At 56.9% G+C, this 22074-nt stretch overlaps 2 protein-coding genes across 2 annotated transcripts; one reads left to right on the top strand and one right to left on the bottom strand.

The window, feature by feature from the left end:
• Positions 1–611: 611 nt before the first annotated feature.
• IGSF8 (immunoglobulin superfamily member 8) lies at positions 612–7625 on the top strand. Its single transcript, XM_027976987.2, has 7 exons — positions 612–823; positions 3783–4160; positions 4957–5418; positions 5719–6126; positions 6331–6744; positions 7076–7206; positions 7370–7625. Exons 1-6 carry the CDS (start codon positions 769–771, stop codon positions 7189–7191), a joined length of 1833 nt encoding a protein of 610 aa, XP_027832788.1. The 5' UTR covers positions 612–768; the 3' UTR covers positions 7192–7206; positions 7370–7625.
• Positions 7626–8240: 615 nt separating this feature from the next.
• KCNJ9 (potassium inwardly rectifying channel subfamily J member 9) lies at positions 8241–17495 on the bottom strand. Its single transcript, XM_027976976.3, has 3 exons — positions 17330–17495; positions 14102–15015; positions 8241–11241 (listed from the first exon to the last, which is right to left on the bottom strand). The coding sequence occupies exons 2-3, from the start codon at positions 14955–14957 to the stop codon at positions 10874–10876; spliced, it is 1224 nt and encodes a 407-aa protein (XP_027832777.2). The 5' UTR covers positions 14958–15015; positions 17330–17495; the 3' UTR covers positions 8241–10873.
• Between the last annotated feature and the right edge of the window lie 4579 nt (positions 17496–22074).

Genomic DNA, 22074 nt, shown 5'->3' with positions numbered 1-22074 from the left:
GTTCCGCTACGTTTAGATCCGCCCTTTCCCGTTTCAGCAGGATTTGCGGCGAGGCCTAGAGGTCCAGAGTAAATAGCCAGGTTCTAAATACGAAGGCACAGTCACTTCGCCCGTCCCAGGGCCCTAGCATCTAACTCTCGGAGAAAAACAAGACTGTGCAGGGCACCTGTGCACTCTGCGGAGCTTGTGGGGACTTGGCCAAGCTCCTGTGCCTCCAGCCCGCGGACCGGGGTCGGGGCGGAGCCAGGGCTGAGGGGGGCGGGCCTGGGCCGGGGTCTGGGCGGAGCCGAGTACCCGAGCCGCACCCGGGCTGGGCCTAGGCTGAGGTCGGGGCGGAGACTGGGGCAGGCAGAGCCGGGGCCGAGGTCCAGGACCCTGTCGGGACAAACCCGGGGACCTGAGCGGGGCCAGGGTCGGAAGGGGTTGGGGCGGAGTTGGGGACCGGGGCGGGGCCAGACTGGGGCCAGCAGCCCAGGGCCGGGGCGGGGCCTGGGCAAGGCTGGGAGGCGTCGGGGCAACGCGGGGCGGGAACGGTCTTCCTAGTAGCCTAGGCGGGAGGGAAAGCAGTAGGAGGTGGCGAGGAGGAGGGGAGAGGGAGGAGGGAAGAGGGCGGGGACTTGGCAGCTCCCGCTTAGCTCAGCTCCGCTCCGCGCACCCACGCCTCGCAGCTCCGCTTCGTGACCCCCACCCGGGCATGCGCCCCCCGAACCCCTGGTCACCCAGAGCCCGCGCCGCCCCCCAGAGCCTTCCTAGAGCCGGCTGTGCAGGATGGGCGCCCTCGGTCCCAAGTTGCCGCCGCCGCCGCTGCTGCTGTTAATGCTGGGTAAGCCCGGCCCCCCGCCCCAGCTCCCAGCCCCGCCCGGCAGGTGCCTGCTATCTGTTCAGCCCTGTCGTCACCCCAGCATTTCGGAGCCCCTGGTAGCCCCTTCTCCCTCAGCGGCGCCTCCAGCCTTCCCGGGCCTGGCGTCCAGCTTCCCTCTGTGGCCGCCGGCCTAGCCAGTCTTGCGGGGGTGATGAGGCTCCCCAGTTCTAGGCCCTAGGCTGGGACACAGTTTGGACCTACCAAAGTGCGGTCCCCAGGGACCGCCAGGCCTCCGGGGGCCGGGTCCTGCTTCCCTGCTGGCACACTCAGGTCCGGGGGGCGCTGCGACTCCTGTCTGCCTCACACTCAGCTTCAGGCCCGGCCTTAGGTACTCGCCCTGCGTGGGCAGTGCCTGGCCATCTTCATAATCGCCTGAGTTGGCTGGAGGCCCAGGGGCCCGTTCTGCCCACGATCTTTTGAAGTAAGTCTCCCCTAATTGCATCCCCCTCTCCAACTTCATTATCTGACGCGTCAGCCTCATCCTGGGTCGGGTCTCTCAGATAGCACTTGTCTCTGTAGCCTCCCACCAGCTGTCACACCCCCTTAGTCCCAGCCTCCGTGCCTCAGGAGAAACCAGGCTCCCTGGAGACTGATGCTGAGACCCCCAAGCACCCCGTGTCTGTTGTGGTGGGTGTTCACGGTGGGCTGTCTGAGCCACTGCTGCAAGGCTGCATGAGGGAGTGACAGTGGGAATGTTCTGGGTGTGGACTGGAGGGCTCCCTGTAGGGCTGGCCTGGGGAGGAGGATGGGACGGTGGCTGCCTACACAGACTCAGGAGACTGCAACCCTTGAAATCAGAACAGAGGGCGGCGAGGGGGTGGCTTTGGTGCCCGGATTCAGAGCTGCCATAGTTAAGGCAGAGGCTGACGTAGCCCTAGCCGCCTGTTTCTAGACCAGCGCTCCATCTCAGAGCCAAGCGGCCTCCCTGTACTGCATAGGTCCCGGGGCCCTGTGGGACTAGAATGAGTCCTCTCCTTGGGGCGCTAGGCGGGGCCATACAGAGCAGGGAGCTGTGGGCCCTGGTTACCTAGCACTGGGCCTCTTTTCCCCAGTGGGCAGCGTGGCGCGGAGAGGAGCCCAGGGTAAGTGTGGCGCAGAGAGATAAGAGAGTCTGTGGGATCTGAGTGTCCTGGATGCGGGCACTTACTGTTACTTTGAAGGTGAGGAAAATGAAATAACTTGCCCCAGAGAACACACTGAGTGAGTGTTGGGGCTTGCATTTGAACCCACACCAGAGACCCGAAGCAGGTCTCTATGCTCTCCTTTCCTTCTCTGCTAACCCACAGGAGGGGGCCTGGAGAGAGCTCCCTGGCAGCTGGTTTCCCAAGGCGGTGAGGGTGACTTTCCCATGGGGATCTCCAAGCATCAGCAGTTGTGGAGCCAGGAAGATGGGAGGGGGCCCTCCTGAGCAGAGTCTGCCCCTAGGCCAGCTCCGTCATGCTGATTATGAAATGCCCTGAGGCAGGGCCCTTCTGAGTCACAGGCTATCTCCCTGTCAAAGTGGAGAGCTCCTAGCTCTCCTCCAGTGTAGTGTGGATGGGGCTAGTCCACAGGGTACAGCTGGGATTGGGCATGGAGCTGGAACTCGGCTTCGGCTTCCAGACTCCCAGCCTGTGCTCTAACTGAGCAGCCACGAGGTCTCCCCATGACTCAGCCGCAGGGAGAAGACGGAGCTATGGGGAGGGCTTCTGGAGGACAGTCTGACTACAGACTAGGTGTTTTCCTCCCGCCCCTGCAGAAAGGTTAGGGTCTGTCCCTGGAGTGATGCTCTGCTTGGTGAGGCCATTGCCCTCAGGCCTCCCCTTGTGTGTTCCCATTGCCTCTGGCCAGCCAAGGATAGTAGGAACTTGGCCAAGACATTCTACTTCTCATACCTTACCTTTCTCATCTGTAAGATGGAGGTAGAGAGTTGACCCAGCCCTCCTTGTGTCCTGAGATTCTGTGATTTGGGGCTGTGGAAAGACAGAAGAAGAAGCTGAGCCGTCCAAGGCCACAGGGCTACCCTTTGAGGGCAGGCTAGGGGTGAGGGTGGGGTGAAGAAGAGTTTTGGCCTCTCTGAGTAGAGAAAGATGGGAGGGGACAACCGTGAGGGCGGGTTGGGGGCTGGGTGGTGGTCGTTACAGCCTCCCTACAGAAAGCGAGCCGTATGTAAATGAATGCACACTATATGCAAATTAAGGCTTTTGTTTAGGGGGTGGGGGGAGGATTGTGTGTCAGCTGGGCCTTCGGGGAAGGTTGGCAGGCACTGGTGGGGGAGGGGAGCCTCTGCCCCCAGAGCCCAGGGCAGAGGCTGGTTCTTGCCCCATGAGCCTCAGCTGCCTCGGCAGCCCCAGAGGGCGGAGAAGCAGTGAGCTCATGACACAGCTGGAGAGGGGGGAGGGATGCTGTGGTGAGAACTGACAGGGCCTGTACCCTCTCCTGCCCGGGCCAGTGGCTCCATTGTCTGGAGTCCCCTGGCCCAGGTGACACAGCTGGGCCAACCAGCCCTTCTGATCAAAGTTTTTCCAGCTCCTTTTAAATAAAGGAGGGGGACATGTGGTCTCAGGATCCCTTAGCTAGAAGGCTCACCTGGTCCGCAGACAGAAGAGTGGGGTAATAAGGGGAGGTGCAGCTGGAATCAAGCAATGGTTAAATCAGAAAGCAGATACACCCCTTCCTTCACTTAGCTGCTCTGCTTCTGGCCTGCCAGGAACAGGGATGATTCTGTGTTCTGAGGCTAACCGGCTCTCTCCCACCACCTCCTTGAGACCCAGGTGTCTTGCCTCCCAGCATCCTTTCCTGGTTCTCAGAACGGGGCCCAAGCTGTACACCGAGTGTCCTCGGGTTTCCTTTCCTTTCACAAGCAGGCAGCAAGGATGATGCGGGTGCTGGGGGGATGCAGTGAGGACCCAGGCGTGCCTAACTTCGTCCTTCCCCGTAGGAATTGGGTGCTGTGCCCGGGAAGTGCTGGTCCCTCAGGGGCCCCTGTACCGCGTGGCTGGCACTGCCGTCTCCATCTCCTGCAATGTCAGTGGCTACGAGGGCTCTGCCCAGCAGGACTTCGAGTGGTTCCTGTACAGGCCCGAGGCCCCAGAGGCTGCCCTGGGCATTGTCAGCACCAGGGACACCCGGTTCTCCTACGCCATCTTTGGGCCCCGAGTGGCAGCTGGCGAGGTTCAGGTGCAGCGTCTGCAGGGTGATGCCGCGGTGCTCAGGATCTCCCGCCTGCAGGCCCAGGATGCTGGCATTTACGAATGCTACACACCCTCCACTGATGCCCGCTACCTGGGCAGCTACAGCGGCAAAGTGGAACTGAGAGGTACTGGGCCCTGAGAGGGTGGGGCCACTCTCTCCCAAAGGCAGGAAGTCAGGGCCAGCCGCAACTCAAGAGGGACTTGAGGTCCAAGGAGGTCCCCTAATTTGACTTTGTGCAAATTAGTGACTGGCCTGGGACTCTAACCCAGAACTCTTCATTCCAGTCCACAGCTCTTATTGAGGAGAGCATGGCAACCAACTCCAGTCTTCTTGCCTGGAGAATCCTCATGGACAGAGGAGCCTGGCAGGCTACAGTCCATGGGGTCACACAGGGTCAGACACAGCCGAATGACTAAGCACAGCACAGCTCTTACTCTATCAAGCGGCTTCCTGGGAGACGGGGAAGTGTCCTGAAGCTTTCCATTCCCTGGAGGGTGGGGGAGCCCCATAGGGTGAACAGACTCCATGCCTGGAGATTTCAGGATCCAGATCTGGGGGAGGAGTGGGGAAAGTAGAGGCAGGGTAGGAAGAGGGAGACCATGTGACATTCTTGCTCTCTTAAGGTTCTTTGTCTTCCGGGAAGGAAGACAGAGCCACTTAGCTGAGTATTTCAAACAGGGGTCACTCTCAAACATAAGGGTGAGTAGGCGATGAGCTGGTTCTATGAAACTCAGCAAGTATTTACTGAGTGCCTGCTGTGTGCCAGCACTGGGCTTGGCACCACTGGGTTACAGAAGCAATGATACAACACGAAGTCTCTGCCTTCTAGGATCTCACGGTCTATTTAGGGAAATAAGATGTAGGTGGAAAACAGCTCACACAGGTCAACAGCGCCCCCTCACTCCACCTGCTCTCTCTAGTTCTTCCAGACACGCTGCAGGTGTCTGCTAGCCCCCCGGGGCCGCGAGGCCGCCAGGCCCCGACTTCACCCCCTCGCCTCACAGTGCATGAGGGGCAGGAGCTGGCACTGGGCTGCCTGGCGAGGACGAGCACGCAGAAGCACACACACCTGGCCGTGTCCTTTGGGCGGGCTGTGCCCGAGGTGCCTGTGGGGCGAGCGACTCTGCAGGAAGTGGTGGGGCTCCGGCCCGACCTGGCAGTGGACGCTGGAGCCCCCTATGCCGCACGACTGGCAGCCGGGGAGCTGCGGCTGGGCAAGGAGGGGTCCGAGCGGTACCGCATGGTGCTGGGCGGTGCCCAAGCGGACGATGCAGGCACCTACCACTGCACTGCCACCGAGTGGATTCAGGATCCGGATGGCAGCTGGGCCCAGATAGCAGAGAAGAGGGCTGTGCTGGCGCACGTGGATGTTCAGACACTGTGTGAGTGCCTGGGGTCCCCCAGTGCCAGCTGGGAGCCAGAGTATCTCAGGGACCCTAGAGGACCGTGGTCCGAGACCTCGAGTGAGCAGTCTCGTTAGCATTGCTTCCCGTTAGCATCTGTCCCCATGATGGGTTTTCTCTGCTCAGATATGGGTGTGGAGATGGGAGGGCCGCGGCTGAGGGTGAGAGTCGGGCCCCCGGGTGGGAGAGATGGGGGGCAGTTTCCTCTTGTCAAGGGGGGACAGGTGCTCCGTGCCCTCTCCTGGCTCCTTGACACCTCTTTTCCTGCCTGTGTTCCAGCCAGCCAGCTGGCAGTGACAGTAGGGCCTGGTGAGCATCGGGTCGGCCCAGGGGAGCCCTTGGAGCTGCTGTGCAATGTGTCGGGGGCCTTGCCCCCCCCGGGCCGTCATGCCGCCTACTCTGTGGGCTGGGAGATGGCACCCGCAGGGGCACCTGGGCCCGGCCGCCTGGTGGCCCAGTTGGACACGGAGGGAGTGGGCAGCCTGGGCCCTGGCTACGAGGGCCGGCACATTGCCATGGAGAAGGTGGCCTCCCGAACTTACCGGCTACGGCTGGAGGCTGCCCGGCCTGGGGATGCGGGCACCTACCGCTGCCTAGCCAAGGCCTACGTCCGAGGGTCTGGGGCCCGGCTTCGTGAAGCCGCCAGTGCTCGCTCCCGGCCCCTCCCCGTGCACGTCCGAGAAGAAGGTGAGCGGGGCAGGCTGGACCCTGGACAGGTTTCGGGGTCTGTAGAACCTTTCCCTTCCGTTTCTGAGCCTCTCTCCCTCTCCATCAGCTGCTTCCATGTCTCAGCCTCACACTCCTCTTCTAAGATTGTGGGAACACTGAATTTCTGGGGGCTCAGAAAATCCCATGTGCCCTGACCTTTCACCTCTGACCTTCGTTGTGCAGGTGTGGTGCTGGAGGCCGTGGCCTGGCTGGCGGGAGGCGCAGTGTACCGCGGGGAGACTGCCTCCCTGCTCTGCAACGTCTCCGTGCGGGGCGGCCCCCCTGGGCTGCGGCTTGCTGCCAGCTGGTGGGTGGAGCGGCCGGAGGAGGGGGAGCTGAGCTCTGCCCCTGCCCAGCTGGTGGGCGGGGTGGGCCAGGACGGTGTGGCGGAGCTGGGGGTCCGGCCTGGAGGAGGCCCCGTCAGCGTGGAGCTGGTGGGGCCCCGAAGCCATCGGCTGAGACTGCACAGCTTGGGGCCTGAGGACGAAGGCGTGTACCACTGTGCCCCCAGCGCCTGGGTGCAGCACGCTGACTACAGCTGGTACCAGGCGGGCAGTGCCCGCTCGGGGCCTGTCACAGTCTACCCATACACGCATGGTGAGTGACGCCCGCCCTCTCCTCCTTGCTCAGGCCTCCCCCCATCCCCCGCTCTTGTTCTCTCCTTTGCATCTGATCCTCCCACTAGCTGTCCCTCTGGTCCCTCTTTCTCCTCCCAAAGTCCAGCTTTCGGCCGTTCGCCACCCAGCTGCTCCAGTGTCCTGGTGGTGGGTACTGGCTTGAGTGCAGAGAAGGCAGGGAGCCGGCAGAAGACTGTGTGTGTGGGGGAGGTGGTGTGGACAGCTTGACAGAAGGTGCTGGCAGATGGGTGGGACTGTGGGTGGAGAGCAGGGACACCCCAGGCTGAGCAGAGCCATCCTCTCTCGCCCAGCCCTGGACACTCTGTTTGTGCCCCTGCTGGTGGGCGCGGGGGTTGCGCTAGTTGTCGGAGCCACCATCCTCGGCTCCATCACCTGCTGTTTCATGAAGCGGCTGCGGAAACGGTGATTCCTCCCACCCCAGGTGAGGGGTGAGAACCCCCAGCCCTGTCCTCCCCAGTCCTGAGATGAACGGCTCCCTCCCTGGCCCTACCCAGCCGCTCTCAGCTCTGCGGGACCCTGGCAAGGGCCAGGAGGGAGTCACGCTCTCCCTAGCCCCCTCACAGCCTGCTCTCCTGTTCCTGCAGATGTGACTGTCTTCCAGCCCAGCCGCAAGCCTGCCTTTGGTGTCTGAATACCCTCTCCCTCTGCCTGCCCTTCCTTTAATTTATTTGACCGACTCCCACCCAGAGTGGGAGACGTGACCCCCCCATCCCCCACGCCTTCCTTCCCAAGCTCCTCCCTCTGGCCTTCTGTTCATGATCTCATACCCAGCCCAAAGAGAGGCAGTTCCCTGTCCTAGAATTAGTTTTTCTAAAATGTGAATAAACTTGTTTTATAAAATCCGGGCTGGCTGTGTCTTCCCTGCCGTGGAGGCTGGGACGGGTGGCAGGGAGGCTGCTGGGGGCTGACGGCCTCTTCTGGACAACCCGGGTCGCTCTTCCCCCTACAAACACCATCTGGCCTCCGTGGGCCATGCCACCCACCCCAGGAGGGACACCTGGGTCCCATCTGCTGTCCGAGCTGTCAGTGCAGAGCTGATTCCTGTAGGGATTCTTGCTTGGGGCGGGAAGGGGGGAAGGGGGGTGAGTTCCAGCTGAGCAAGCCTTCGCCTCAAGACTTCTCCCAGGTTGCAGGGCAGGGGCTTCCAGGGCCCAGCACCCCCCTTTCTGAGTTCCTGTGCTACTCTACAATCTCAGCCTCTTGATCAGGCTGATCTTGGACCTGACTCCTCCCCCCAGGCCCTGGGGCCTCAGCCTTTCCCTCCTGATCTTCATTATTCGGTCTGACAGCAGCAGAATGGAAGCCCCAGAACACAGCCGCCTGGGTGGCGGGCGGACAGCACTCAGAGGAGCCCCTACAAAGCCCCTGCTCCTCCTGGCTGCCCCCCATCCCCTCCCGTGCCCTTGGGGCTCCCGGAATTTGTCTCTGCCTAAGGATTCTCTGATCTCTTTCAGCTCAGTGATTTAAACATTTATTGAGCATTACCAGTTTGCCAAGTGTTGTTTTTACAGATGGGGCAACCGAGGCTCAGAGAAGTGACGCGACTTGCCCAGAGTCATAGAACTAAGTAGTGGCAGTGTCAGGACTCGAACCTGGGTCTCCAGACTCCCTGCGCCGCACACAGCGGGGCCCTGAGAGGTGGCTGAGCGTGAGGAGAGGGGCGGCAGGGTCTCAGGCCTCCCGTCCAGCCTCAGTTCTCTGCAGTGGGTGAACTACCACAGGAGCAAGTGTGGGCACCAGCAGCCCCCTCCCGTCTATCCAACTCCAGCCGTCTCAGCAAATTGAACCAAAAGTACACCCCACCCCACCCCCAAACATTTTTTTTTTGCGAACAGTTGATGCCAGGGTGCAGGGACCTCATCTTTGACTGATGGTGCCCAGATGACCCTGATCTGAGGCAAAGACGTCCTCTCTGAGCTGGCATGGCTCCTTCCTGCTTCCAGGAGGTACAGCGTCTCATAGGACCCCAGCTGCGCAGCCTGGAATGCAGCACAGTGGGGTGCTCCCCCCCAAGGAGTTCAGACTTTTATTAAACGTTCGGGAGTGGGATGTGGCCAGGGCCAAGGGCTGGAGGTCGCCGCTGGGGACGGTGCGCTTGTGCGTGTGTACACGTCTCTCCCAGCCGCAGGCTCCCCCATCTCTGCCCCTTCTTGACTCGCTGTTGCTCTCCCTTCATCATCCTGGGATGGAGGGTCTCGCTGGTGACTGGGATGAGGCCAGGAAGGGGATGCACGTGGCATGGGAACATGTCTCCAGGGGCTCCTGTCCCAGCTGGGCAAACGGCAGGCCACAGCCACATGCAGATATTTGGACTCTGGCTTCTCTCTCAACCTTCTCCCACGTTTGAGCCTACGTCAAGTCCCAGGTGGGATTCCATCCTCTGTCACTGATGCCCTTCCTCCTCCAGCTCCCATTGCTTCTCCAGGACCCCCCCGAAGCCCTCCCAGCTGCTTTGCTCTATCTATTATGCCTACTCATCTTCACCAAACCCCATCTCTAGCTTGTCGCTACCCTATTTTCACTGACAGGTGAGTCCCTGAGTCCAGAGTTAAACTCTTCAGACTGGGTTTCAGGGTCCCCTTTCCCCCCACCACAATTCTCCACCCATTATATTTCAGTCTCCTTCCCAAGGATCCTCAGCGCCTCCTCAGCTTGATGCCCACTTCCTGACAGAACCCCCAGTCTGCTTCGGGGAGGGCTTCTCAAAGCGTGGTCCCTGTTCTGGCATCAGGACCTGACGCGTTAGAAATGCAGAGTTTTGGTCTCTGCCCCAGCCCTACTGTGTCCAAAACTCTGGGAGTGCAGTTCAACCATCTGTGTCCTCGAGCCCTCCAGGTTGACCCTGATGCCCACCCAACTGGGGTGATGCCCACCCCAGTTCACAACTGCTGGCTCAAGTCACTCTCTCTCTAGGTCTGACTCAGTCCTCGGCTTTCTGATCACCGAGCACTCCCACCCCTACTCAGAGAGATTGCCCAGGTTCTTGGTTTGAAACAGTTGCCAAAGGCATATGTCCCTGTCTTTCCCACATGCACGTGCTGTATTCCTGGAATAGGAATCGGATCTCTGGCCATCTTCCCCACACATGCCCGGGTCAGCGCTCCGGACCCAGCTGGCACCCAGTGAGCCACGTGAATGACTCCCTCTCACTGTACCCCAAGACTGAGTCTTGTTTCCCGAGGGCCCTGTGTCCCAGCTCTAGTGAACTCACGAGCTCCGTGTCTCCCCTGGTTCCTCTCTTCTCAACCCTGCTCTCCCCTCCCGCCTCTGCAGTGGCACTTCTGAGGTCTCCCTTCTCTGTTAGAAGATGGTCGTCCTCAGCTTGCCTTGTCCAGGCCCAGCCCCAGGGCCCTAGGGCCCCAGCTCTGGCATCTCCCCTACAGTTGGTTTCCCTCCATCATGGATGAGGTCCTTCACACCCTACTGAGCTGCCCCCGCCAGCCTCTCAGCCTGCCCCCAGCCTGTCACGGTGGTGGGGGTGGAGGTGGGAGGACAGCCTCTCCCTCTTTGCCTGCCTCCTTCCAGCTTTCTCTGCCCTGGCTAGCTCCGGCTGCTGCATCCAGTGAGACAAGATGGGCCAGACTCGGGGAGGCTGGCTGAGGAGAAGAGTGGAGACTAAAATGCAGCCCACATCTGCTCCCCAAGCCGTGCACCCTGGTTTAGGGTGGTGTCAGTCTAGAGGAAAAGGGTGCCTTTTTAGAATTTGCACAAAGATGCTCTGTGAGTTAGCGGCAGCCCTGAGCGCTCCACCAGCTTGTCAGCCCATTTATCTATCTACTGGCTGTCTCTCTCTGCTTCCATCTTCTCATCCGGCTCACACAGGCCCATCCTTCTGTCCACATATCCAACTATGAGCAGACAGGAAGGTCAAACACAGACAGGCTGGGTAAGTTCACCCATCCTCACCCTCCATTCTCCTGAAATCAGGATCTCTCCTGTCCAAGTTGGATCCCAGACCCGAGATTCTGAGGGGGCTCTCCAGCTTTGGTGCATTCATAGGGACCTTGCCGGACTCTTTCTCCACCTACGACATTCAGCTGCCCAGGTACCTGTGTCTGGCCCTGCCACAGGGGTCTGGAGGAATCTGGTCATACCTTGGACTCACTCTCTGGGGGTGGCAGGCAGCCATTCTGCTCTTTGTCAACCCCAGCCCCTTCGCCCGCCCCCTCTCCCGCCTCCTCTCCCGCCTCCTCTCCAGCCCCCTCTCCAGCCCCCTCCTCCTCCACCTTCTCGTCCAGCCGGCTGGGGATGGACCAGTAGAGATGGGCGTCCAGTCGGGCCGCGGCCTCGGCCAGCTCCCGGGCACTGCATGAAGGTGTGGGCACCTCAAAGGTCTCGTGGAAGCTGGCATAGTCTACTTCATAGAAGCCATCCTCCAGGGTCAGCACTGAGGTGAAGCGGTGGCCCCATAGCACCTCATCCACCAGGTAGGAGCTCCGAGCTTGGCATGTCATTCCTGGGGGGAGGGGCATAGGTCAAGGGGATCCCAGCAGAGCCTTACCTCTCCTGTGTCATTCCACAACCCTATTCCTAAAACTCTTGCCTGTAGCCCTCCTCAAGGGCCCGCAACCCCCTTTGGTCCACTTTCTCTTCCTTCCCAATTTTTGTACCCCTCCTCTCCTCCATTTATCCCAACCCTTCCTCTCTGGCCCACATTCTCCCTTCCCCTCCATTGGAGATGCCAACCAGACAAGCTTAACCTTGAGACTGACCTTGGGGATCATCTAGCCCAACTTGCCTTTCCATGCAGGGTCCCCCACTGGAGCATTCCCAATCATGCGCATTTAGCGTGCACTTGATTACCTCCTAGGATTAAGAACTCACCACCTCACAAGGAATCCCCTCTTTTGTGTAATAGCGCTACTATTTGAGTTGTTCTTTGTACAGAGCCAAAATCTGCTTCCCTTAGTCTCATTCCTCTGCTTGATGATACCCCTTCAAGTAACTGGAAGCAGGAGTCTCTGGTTTCATCATGTCTTCTCTCTTTCAGACTGAATATCTGTCTCCCTTCACCATTCCTGTGACCTGGCTTCCAAAAATTTTACTTTCTTGACTGCAAACCAGAATGGCCAAAGGATGCTTTAAGCACTTTGGATGTGATAAATACTCCAACCGTGGCCTGATGCATGCATAAGAGAGGGCTCACTGCCTCTCCTTCTGCCCATGATTCTTTAGCTAATAGGGCCCAAGATCACATTATATAAACATTTTGGGAAGCTGTATCACATTGCCTGTGGCCAACTAAAACCCCCAGTTCTTTTTTCACCAGAGCTCTTCCATGCTGTGCTTACATAAGTGATTTTTTTTTAAGCCTAAATCTAGAACTTTATATTTATTCCTTTTAAATGTCATCTTGTTGGATTTTTGGCTCATTATACTTGTTTTTCAGAAGCATTTTGGATACTGACTCTCTCACCCAAAATACCATCCTTTCCAACTTTGTCTCTCTAGAAAAATCCGATAAGCTCCCCTCCCTCTCTCCTTCACCTACCCTTCCCCCGTACTCCTTGCCATGGCCGTGTGTCCTGTTTTTCCTGTGAGGTGGCCACAGCCACTGCAGCAAATGCTTCTCCTCTATTTGGGGACTCTCGCATCCCCCTCAACTCATATCTACCTTTGAACAAAGGGGAACAGAAGCGTGAACACTAGCTGATCAGAGCCCGGCTCTTAGCACTGAAAGCCCCACCTCGAGCCAGTGTGGGGACGTTGGCATTCTCTGTTCCTTTGACTGGCAGAGGGAATGTCCAGGAGAGGAGGGGCAGAGGAAGCAAAAGTGACCCTGGAGAGAGAGGGCTCGAGGAAGAGGGTGAGGGTTGGCGATACATGAGAAGAGGGTTGGGCAGGGATTTCCCAGGTACCAGCAAGAGTGCCAGCTGGTGAGATGAGAGGAAAGGAAACAGGGTGAGTGGGGGGGGGGGGGTACGATGTGGGGGAAGGAGTGAGGAACACTGAGGCAGACAGTGGTACAGGCTCAGAGTGAAGCGTGTTTGCTGGCACCAACCTAGGATAAGCCAGCAGGGGACAACACAGGCAGGAGCCACAGGGCCACCTGGTGGGCCTTTGGTTATCCACTTGCAATCTTCTCCTCCCATTTCTATCCCCATTAAAAAAAAAAAAATTGTTTTGGGCCCCACCAAAGCATACAGGATCTTAGTCCCCGGACCAGGGATCCAGCCCCACCTCCTGCACTGGCAGCTCAGAGTCTCAACTGCTGAACTGCCAGGGAAGTACCCTCTTCTGGATCTCAAGTATCAAAGGACTCATTTGCTGGTCCTGCTACACTGGTCTTGTCCTGTGAAGTGAAGTCGCTCAGTCGTGTCCGACTCTTGGAGACCCCATGGACTATAGCCTACCACACTCCTCCATCCATGGGATTTTCCAGGCAATAGTACTGGAGTGGTTTGCCATTTCCTTCTCCAGGGGATCTTCCCAACCCAGGGATCGAACCCGGGTCTCCCATATTGTAGACAGACACTTTACCGTCTGAGCCACCAGGGACTTGCTCCCAAAACCTTTCACTGTGGAGGCCTGAGTTGGAAGTTCTGACATTACAGGTACATTGCCAATTCTTTCTGGAAAGGGGCTCGAAATGTTCAGGTCATCTGTTTCCTTTGTCAGTGGAAACTGAGCCTTTTGATGGATTGGGAAACCCAGGCAGAGCTGCGAGCAGCTATCAACCTCTCCTTAAGGTCCAGGCTAGGAATAATTCAGGTCATGGAAAAACCCTCACCATCAAATTCCAGAAGCCTGGACCTCTCAGTACTGAGAAAGATTGCAAACCTAAACCTTCCCTCCTACTCTGCACCCTAAACACTGAAGCCAGACTGCCTGTGTCCACTGCTTATTTAGCTTATGACTGTGGACAACTTAACTTCTCACTGGGGCATTCTGCTCCCTGAAAAATGAGCCCCAAAATGAGAAATAACCTCAGCGGGGTCCTTCATGGGGCTTGGATTAAATGAGCTCAGAGGGCAAGGTGCTTTGGAACGGTGCAGGGCACGGAGTAAGCACTGGGTTGGCTACTGTCATTACTCTGCCCTGTTTCCACTTCTGAGCCAGGGACCCGGCCAGGCTACTTCGGAGGAGTCCTGCTTTTTCTCGGCTCTCTGCGGAATCACTCTGTTCACACACCTCTCCCAACCCAGGTCCCGAATCTCACCTCAGCCTCTCTCATCCTCTACCAGCCTCTCCATCCATTCTCTACTCGTCCCTCCATCCATCCTCATCCCCTGCTTCGCCTGCCCTGGCTCCTCTAGGTCCAGTTTTCCGCCCACCCGCTCGCCTCCCCTGTTCCTCCTCCTCGGGTCCGCCCGCACCCGTGGCTTCCACCATGCCCTCGAGGATGACCACGATCTCGAAGTCGTCCCTCTCGAGGGCGCGGCGCGACGCCTCCCAGAAGGGACTGGCGGCGTCGATCTCGTGGCTGATGACCAGAGGCGAGACGAGGAAGAGGCGGTCGTCGCCCGTGTCGAAGCCCACGCTGAGGTCGGTCTGGTGCAGCGGGATGAACTCGCCCTCCAGCGTCTGGCGCGAGCGGATGAGCTTGGCGCGGATGGAGGCCTCGACGATGTGCGAAGATCGCAGGTCGCCCACCCGGAACATGAGGCAGAGGCGGCCGTCGCGCAGCGACACCACGGCGTGCGAGGAGAAGACGAGCGTGGCGGCGCGCTTGTTGGGCTGCGAGATCTTGACGAACATGCAGCCCACCATGAAGGCGTTCACCATGGAGCCCAGGATGGCCTGCAGCAGCAGCAGCACGATGCCCTCGGGGCACTGGTCGGTGATGACGCGGTGCCCGTAGCCGATGGTGGTCTCCGTCTCGATGGAGAAGAGGAAGGCGGCCACGAAGCCGTTGAGGTTGTTGACGCACGGGGTCCACGCCGTGTCCTCCAGGTGCTCCAGGTCGCCGCGGCCGTAGGCGATCAGCCACCAGATGGCGCCGAAGAAGAGCCAGGTGAGCGCGTAGGCCAGCACGAAGAAGAGCAGGCTCAGGCGCCACTGCAGGTCCACGAGCGTGGTGAACAGGTCGGTCAGGTAGCGGTACGTCTCGCGCACGTTGCCCTGCTGCACGTTGCAGCGCCCGTCCTTTTCCACGTAGCGCTGGCGGCCGCGGCGCCGCGGCGGCTCCTCCGGGCCCGGCGAGAAGGCGGCGTTCTCCTGCGCCATGGCCATGGCCGTGGCCGCGGGCGGCGAGGTCACTGCCCGGGCGGCGGCGCGGGGCCTGGAGGGGCTGAGAGGTGGGCTGTATTAGCCGACCCGCCGGAGAGGCCGAGACGTCCGGGCCTGCGCCCAGGGGCCGGGTGGCCCTGTGCGAGTCCCTCGCTGCCACGGCTTGCCGCATCGGTAGAATGGGAACGATACACACAGCCCTAGCTGGCCCCACCCGCAGCTCACAAAATCATGAGGATCCAGTGGGATAGGGTGTATGAACTGGATCGCACTCTGCATGACTGATTATTTTAGAAGGAAAGGGCGGGGCGTGGTAACAGAGATATTGGTCCCACCGCCTCTAACTGGGCTGTGCAGCACCTCACGGCCACCCCCAGGCAGAAGGCCCTGGGCAAGAAGGGAGTTTCCTGAGATCTGTGCACTGTGAGCTTCTTGAAAGCAGGTGGTGGTTCATCTTCCTCGCCAGTGCAGAGCCCTCCCTGCCCAAAGGTCTCCCGCTTCCACCCAACCCAGGCTAAAGTCAGGCAGTCCCCTTATCCCTGATCTCCGCATTCAGCCTGCCGGCTAACTAGGCTGTTTTACCATTCACCAGGAGACTGACACAGAAAGTCTTTCCCATTCCTCCCTTTTTGGACCTTGCTTACTCTACCCCCAGCTCCCCTCCCCGCACACCTTCTTCCTCTCAAGAAGCTTACAAAGAAGAAGTGAAAGTGGTGGAAAGCGAGTGAAAAATCTCCAGTGGGCAAAGGTTGAACATTCCCACCTTAGGAAATTCCCACTGAGAATTCTCCCTGAGGACTGACGCTGGTCATTGCAGCTGTAGTGTTAGCCCCATTTCCCCTGGGTTATTTCCACAGTGGAGACAGCCTGCAAGTGGGCAGGAGGGTCGGAGGATGTGAGATCAACACGGACAGCCAGGGTAAAAGAAGCACAAAGGTCATCAGGATTAGGCTTGTAACCCTCTAGCAACCTACTCTTTAACTCAGAGTTTGAGCCTGAGCTAATGAGCCTTTAACTCAGATAAGTGATCGAAGCACCCGCATTTACCTCTCTCCTCCCTTCAGTTCTCTCCCCGCCCCAGCCTCCCACCTCCCTTGACTATCCTGACAACAGCACCCCCTCCATATGTCCCAGATCTCACATTCCAAGAGAAGCCTACCCGATTTTGCTTTAAATTCTTCCCTGTGAGCAGCTCTCTGGACTGCAATCTGCCCTGAGAGAGAGAGACCCAGAGTCCTTCCGTAGGCATCTAGGGACCCCTAGGAGGTATAGCCCATACAAGGAAAGGTTAAGAATAAAGATTCAAGGCTTTTCAACCTTCGCTTCTTCCTGGGAATCATCCTCTTCTCCCACTCCAAGGAATCCTGGACTGGTTGTAGTAGAGTGGTGGATGGGAAGATGTGACATAAGGACCACAGATGGTCTGGACATTTGACCAGGTCCTGGGGAGACGCTGCCTGGATATGTAACTCCAAACCCAGCACTCTTGAATTTAAGTTCTGGAGTGAGGTGTTCTGTAGATCTTTGGAGGTTGTGTGGGTGTGGGTGTGGGTGTATGTGTGGTTTGTGTGTGTTGCTGGGGTAGAGGGCAGGAGGAAAAACCAAAACAAGAGGGCTTGGAGCTTGGGGGCACCCCTATATTTATTTTTCAGGAGGAATCGGGGACACGTCCACGAGTCCCAGTGCAACGGCAGGTTAGGGTCTTCCCCTCCCCCAGTGGTGAGCATCCCTTTCTCTCCCCGCAGCCCAGGATATCCTTGAGAAGTGATCTCCAAGCACTGATCGGCTTAGAGATCACAGGTCCTGCAGAAAAGAGCCTGAGCCCACATATTCCAGCTTCCGTCCAGGTGGGCTTTCAGATGTTCTCTTGAGGTCTTAGGTCATCTGACCCCCAGTCTGCCTGCTTAGACAGATTTCTCTGCCATGTGTGAGGAAGAAACCCCAGAGTCAGAGTCCCCAGAACTCTCTCGCCCTCCATTGCCCTGGGGATCTAGGTGAGCCTCACTTTGACTGTGTTCTGTCTCCCATCTTCCTTAAGTGGGGGCTGCATTTTCCTCAGTGGGGCAGGAAAGGTGTGAAATGGTTGCCTCCATCCCAGGAGCAAAGACTCAATTTCTGCAGCTTCCCTCCAAAGAGTCCTGTTCCTCCAGCCTGTTCCTCCTTATTTCATGTGCATGCTGTGCCCCTTTTCAGAAGACCCCAGTGCTGCGTTCTGCTGAATCTCCCTTTCTCCCACTTGAGAGTGCTGGCCTGCAAGGGGGCTTATTTGTTGGAAGGGGATCTGATGAAAACTCCCTCAGGAACCAGCTCTTCCCAAATCCCCACTTGCTTTGGAAATAGGGGCCCAAACCCAAGTCCCCCGCAACTCAACTCACAGCGTGTGGAGAGGAGAGTAGCCGGCAGCAGAGACCCCTGGGGGGTAGCGTCCATGCCCCTGACACCGCCTCCCCCTCACCCCAAGCACCCCTGGAGGGTGGGAGCCGCGAGCACTGCTGTTTCCCCTAAATGTAGCGGCAGCTCTGACTAGGACTCGCTATCTGTGTCATCCCCACTTCCCAGGCTCCCCTGCTCCTCTCTTGTTTCCACAGCAACCGGTCTGGCGACAGCTCTAGAGCATCCCCCTCCCCTCCCCAGTCCTGGGTACCACTAGAGGCTGATCCACACGCCACGGCTATTTTTAGCCAAAGTCCCTCCTCCTGGACAACTCAATGCTCGCCTCCTCACCCCCTCAGGAAAAAAAAAAAGAAGAAAAGCTGGCATGCTGGCTCTTTCCTAAGAAGCTCCTTGCTCTGAGAAAATACAAGCCCTGATGTGTTTGGGAATTAGGCATTTGGTTTCCCGGGGATTCACCTCCAGTCGGGCTTCTGGGTGCTGGAAGGTTTGAAGTTCCTGGAATGGCCTGGCAAGATGGAAAAGGCGGTGCTGAGTAATAGGATCTCATGAGGCAGTTTCCTGGGTTCAAGTCAGGCTCTTGGTCAGGCCCGCCATCACAGTCTTCATTTTGGGGAGGCCACTCTGATCCAGAGGAAGGTAGTCAGAGAGAAAAGAGATCCACCCAAGGAAGGGAGGTAGGGTCAGGGGTTCTAACCTTTGTCACTGATTTGCGAGGTGACCCATTTCAGTCAGCCGCAGTTGCTCCATCTTTCCCAGGACGTGGATATGTGCAAATAGCCTCTTGCCACCTACTTCACAGGGTGTGCAGACTGAATGAGGCAATGTGAATAGAAGGGCTCTGGAGTCTAGTTTGTTAACAGTGAAAGGTCTAGAAACAGCCCAGATGTCCAACAGAAAAGGCTAGGTTAGGGCTTATAACTCTTCATTCAACAAACTCTCGTGGAGCCCAAGTGCCAGGTAATGTGCTGGGTGGAAGCAGTTACAGAAATAAGTCCCTGCCCACCAGAAGCACATGGTTGCTCGGGAGAAAGACGCATTAGCACAGAATTCTGACACTGCTGCTGCTGCTGAGTCGCTTCAGTCGTGTCCAAGTCTGTGCGACCCCATAGATGGCAGCCTACCAGGCTCCGCCGTCCCTGGGATTCTCCAGGCAAGAACACTGGAGTGGGTTGCCATTTCCTTCTCCAATGCAGGAAAGAGAAAAGTGAAAGTGAAGTCACTCAGTCGTGTCCGACTCTTAGCGACCCCATGGACTGCAGCCCACCAGGCTCCTCCATCCATGGGATTTTCCAGGCAAGAGTACTGGAGTGGGGTGACATTGCCTTCTCCAAATACTGACGCTACTATTAAGGATTCTTTGAGTATCAGCTCTGAGCTAGACACACCTCATTTAAAAACCCTGGGTGATACCCTATGAGATAAGTACTATTTTCTCCATTTATGGATGAGAAAACTAAAGCTGAGAAAGGTTAAATGGTTTACTGAATGTCACAGAGTTGGATATTGGCAGAGAAGTGGTCCCACTCACATCCCAATGCCCCACTCCCTTGGCAATGCAACATCTATGGCAAAGCAGTATAAGCAGTTATGATGTTTGTATGTAAACACGCATGTTGGCACACTGCTACATAAAAACCAGAACATGGAAGTATTCTCTTTTTTTTTGGCCACCAACTCAGCTGGTAGGATCGTAGTGCCCTGTGCTGTGCTTAGTTGGTCAGTCGTGTCTGACTGTTTGCGACCCCATGGACTGTAGCCCGCCAGGCTTCTCTGTTCGTGGGGATTCTCCAGGCAAGAATACTGGAGTGGGTTGCCATGTCCTCCTCCAGATCTTCCCAACCCAGGAATTGAACCCAGGTCTCCCGCATTGCAGGCAGATTGTTTATCGTCTGAACCACCAGGGAAGCCCAACTAGGGATCAAATCAGTGCCCTGGGCAATGGAAGTGTGGACTCCTAACCACTGGACCACCAGGGAATCCCAAAAGTATTCTTATTCACTGATCATAACTGTAAAGACATAGCTTTAGGAGCACTGATAAAAAAAATCAAGAAAAAAAATTGGAGGAATGGAAATACTTGAATGTTCACTTTCCCCAGGGAAATAATGAAAAGCACAGAGTGGTGGACGACATCAGTATTATTATAGCCTATGTGTTGATCAATTCTCCAGCTGTGTTAAAGTTGGAACAGTGAGCTAAAGGAGTGGGAAGATGTAGAAATGGATACTGGCCAGTTAGAAGTTCCTGAAATGGCTTGGCAAGGTGGAAAAGGGAGCGCTGAGTAATGTAGTCTCAGGAGGCAGAGTCCTGGGTTCAGGTCCCAATGCTGTCCCTTAGGAGCTGGGTCACTCTGAGCAAGCTACTTAAACTCTGTGAACAGTTTCTTCATCTAAGAACTGAGAACACCTGTATTGTTCATCTCTGGGGATGTTGTCGTGAGGATTACACGAGGCAGGGACTGGTGTGTTGCAAGCACTCGGTGCGTGTGTGTGTGCTAGGTGGCCTCAGTCGTGTCTGACTCTTTGCCACCCCATGGGCTGTAGCCCACCAGGCTCCTCTGTCCGTGGGATTCTCCAGGCAAGAATACTGGAGTTGGTTGCCATGCCCTCCTCCAGGGGATCTTCCTGACCCAGGGAAAAACCTGCGGCCTTTATGTCTCCTGCATTGGCAGGCGGGTTCTTTACCACTAGCGCCACCTGGAGATGCTAGCTATGGTCTTCCTTCTCATTATCCTCCGCTCAGGCACCTCCTGAAATCCCTGCCCACCCAATGCCACCTTCTCCTGTTCTAGTGCCACCTAGTGAGACCTGCAGGGGGCACTCCTGGTACACTGCCCTCCTCTCCTAGCCTTCTCGCCTGTGTTTCTTGTTCTAAGTGGAAATATCGAGTTTTCAGCCTGAGATTGGCATCAGGAGGGCAGCTAGAGCCCCGTCAGCATCCCTGTCTCCTGGGCCCAGCCTTGTCACCTGAGCCTCAGGACTGCTAGCCCGCCCTTCTCTGTCCTGCCAAGCAGCCACTCACGTTGGTGCCACTGTGCCAGGAGCCCAGGGAGAAGAAACCAAACTCCTGGGCAAGAACGTATTTGCATAGGACTGGCCCCATTTCCTGGAGGGGGAGATGGCAGGGCTGACAGGGCCCCCCAGAAGCTGTATCAGCCAGCCCCCTGCCTCAGTCTAGGCTGCCTTGAGCATAGCCTTGCTGACAAAGAAGAAGCCCACAACCCCCTGCCCTGCTTTGCAGATCCTTCTGGTCCTGGATTTTACCTGGTATCTAACCTCAGCTCTTTGTTTATCATTGAACTTGAACAGAGCGAGGGAAAAAAACATTTTCTTAGGTACCAGGAGACAGAAACATAGGCAAGATCCCAGCTGTCAGTATTACGGGATAAAGAAAGCAACTTTACAAGGAACCAATTAAATATGTCAGTACAGTGTGATGATGGGAGATTGGGTTTGGAACTGGAAAATATTGAGGGCAAGAGAGTCACAGCTGGGGCCACATTGCTGGTCTATAAAGAAACAGTACAAAATAGCAAAAAGGAACCCTCTCTGGGCAGATGTACTCCTTATGGCATGTAGCAAGTGGTACTTTGGGGTTAAAAAAGTAAAAACGGGAGTCCCTCCAGTAAACACTGCTCTGAGCTATGGTGCAACAAAAGACAAACTGAACCGCAGTCCTCGGGTTGCCCCCTCAGCAGGTGCCTTTGTGCAGTCCACAAACCGTGCAACTGTATGTGGCAGCCTTGGGATCAACCAATCTGGGAAGGTTTCCTTGAGCAATATCATAAAAGGCTGGAAGTGGGAGAAGAAGCATGATGGAGTCAGGAGATGGTTGAGGATCTGAGCTTAATGGAGCAAGGAGGCCAATCAGATAGATCATAACAATTTCTATAGATTCAAGGGAGATGAGGCCCTAGAAAATTCAGAGGAGAGGGAGCTTATGTTTGCCGGAGTGCATGTGGCTGGAGATTAGGATGCAGTGGGGAGAAGTGGAGCACAGATCCAGGCACACGGAGCCCCAGCGGGCTTCTGAAGCTGAGGGCTTTGCTGTCCTCTGGCTGAGTTCAGGAGAGCAAGAGGATCAGAGCCTTCTCATACACAGGTCTATCTTGCTTTATAGGACTGGCTGGAAGTAGGCCAGGATTGAAAAGTCAAGGCATTTAGAGGTAGTCCAGAATTAGTCCTCACTTCACAGGTAAGAGATGGGTCCCAAGAGAATAGACAGGACTGAGATCCGGGCTGCCTGGCTCCTGGTCCCTTGTTGTTCATGTATTCCCTGTTACCTCCCTCCTACTGCAGTACATTGGGTGTTAATAGAATTTCTGTCCATTGGATCAGTTAGAAAGGTCCTAATTTAAAAAAAAAAAGTACTAGTGACAGATTTATTTTTTGGGGCTCCAAAATCACTGAGGATGGTGATTGTTGTCATTCAGTTGCTCAGTCGTGTCCGACTCTTTGCGACCCCCTGGACTGCAGCACGCCAGGCTTCCCTGTCCTTCACCATCTCCCAGAGCTGGCTCAAACTCATGTCCATTGAATCAGTGATGCCATCCAAACATCTCATCCTCTGTCATCCCCTTCTCCTACTGGTTTCAATCTTTCCCAGCATCACGGTCTTTTCCAATAAGTTAGCTGTTTGCATCAGGTGGCCAAAGTATTGGAGCTTCAGTTTCAGCATCAGTCCTTCTAATGAATATTCAGGATTAATTTCTTTTAAGATTGACTGG

Source organism: Ovis aries, chromosome 1 (assembly GCF_016772045.2).
Source record: "Ovis aries strain OAR_USU_Benz2616 breed Rambouillet chromosome 1, ARS-UI_Ramb_v3.0, whole genome shotgun sequence".
NCBI lineage: Eukaryota > Metazoa > Chordata > Mammalia > Artiodactyla > Bovidae > Ovis > Ovis aries.
The sequence above is the reverse complement of the archived record's forward strand: the minus strand, read 5'-3'. Positions and strand labels throughout refer to the sequence as shown.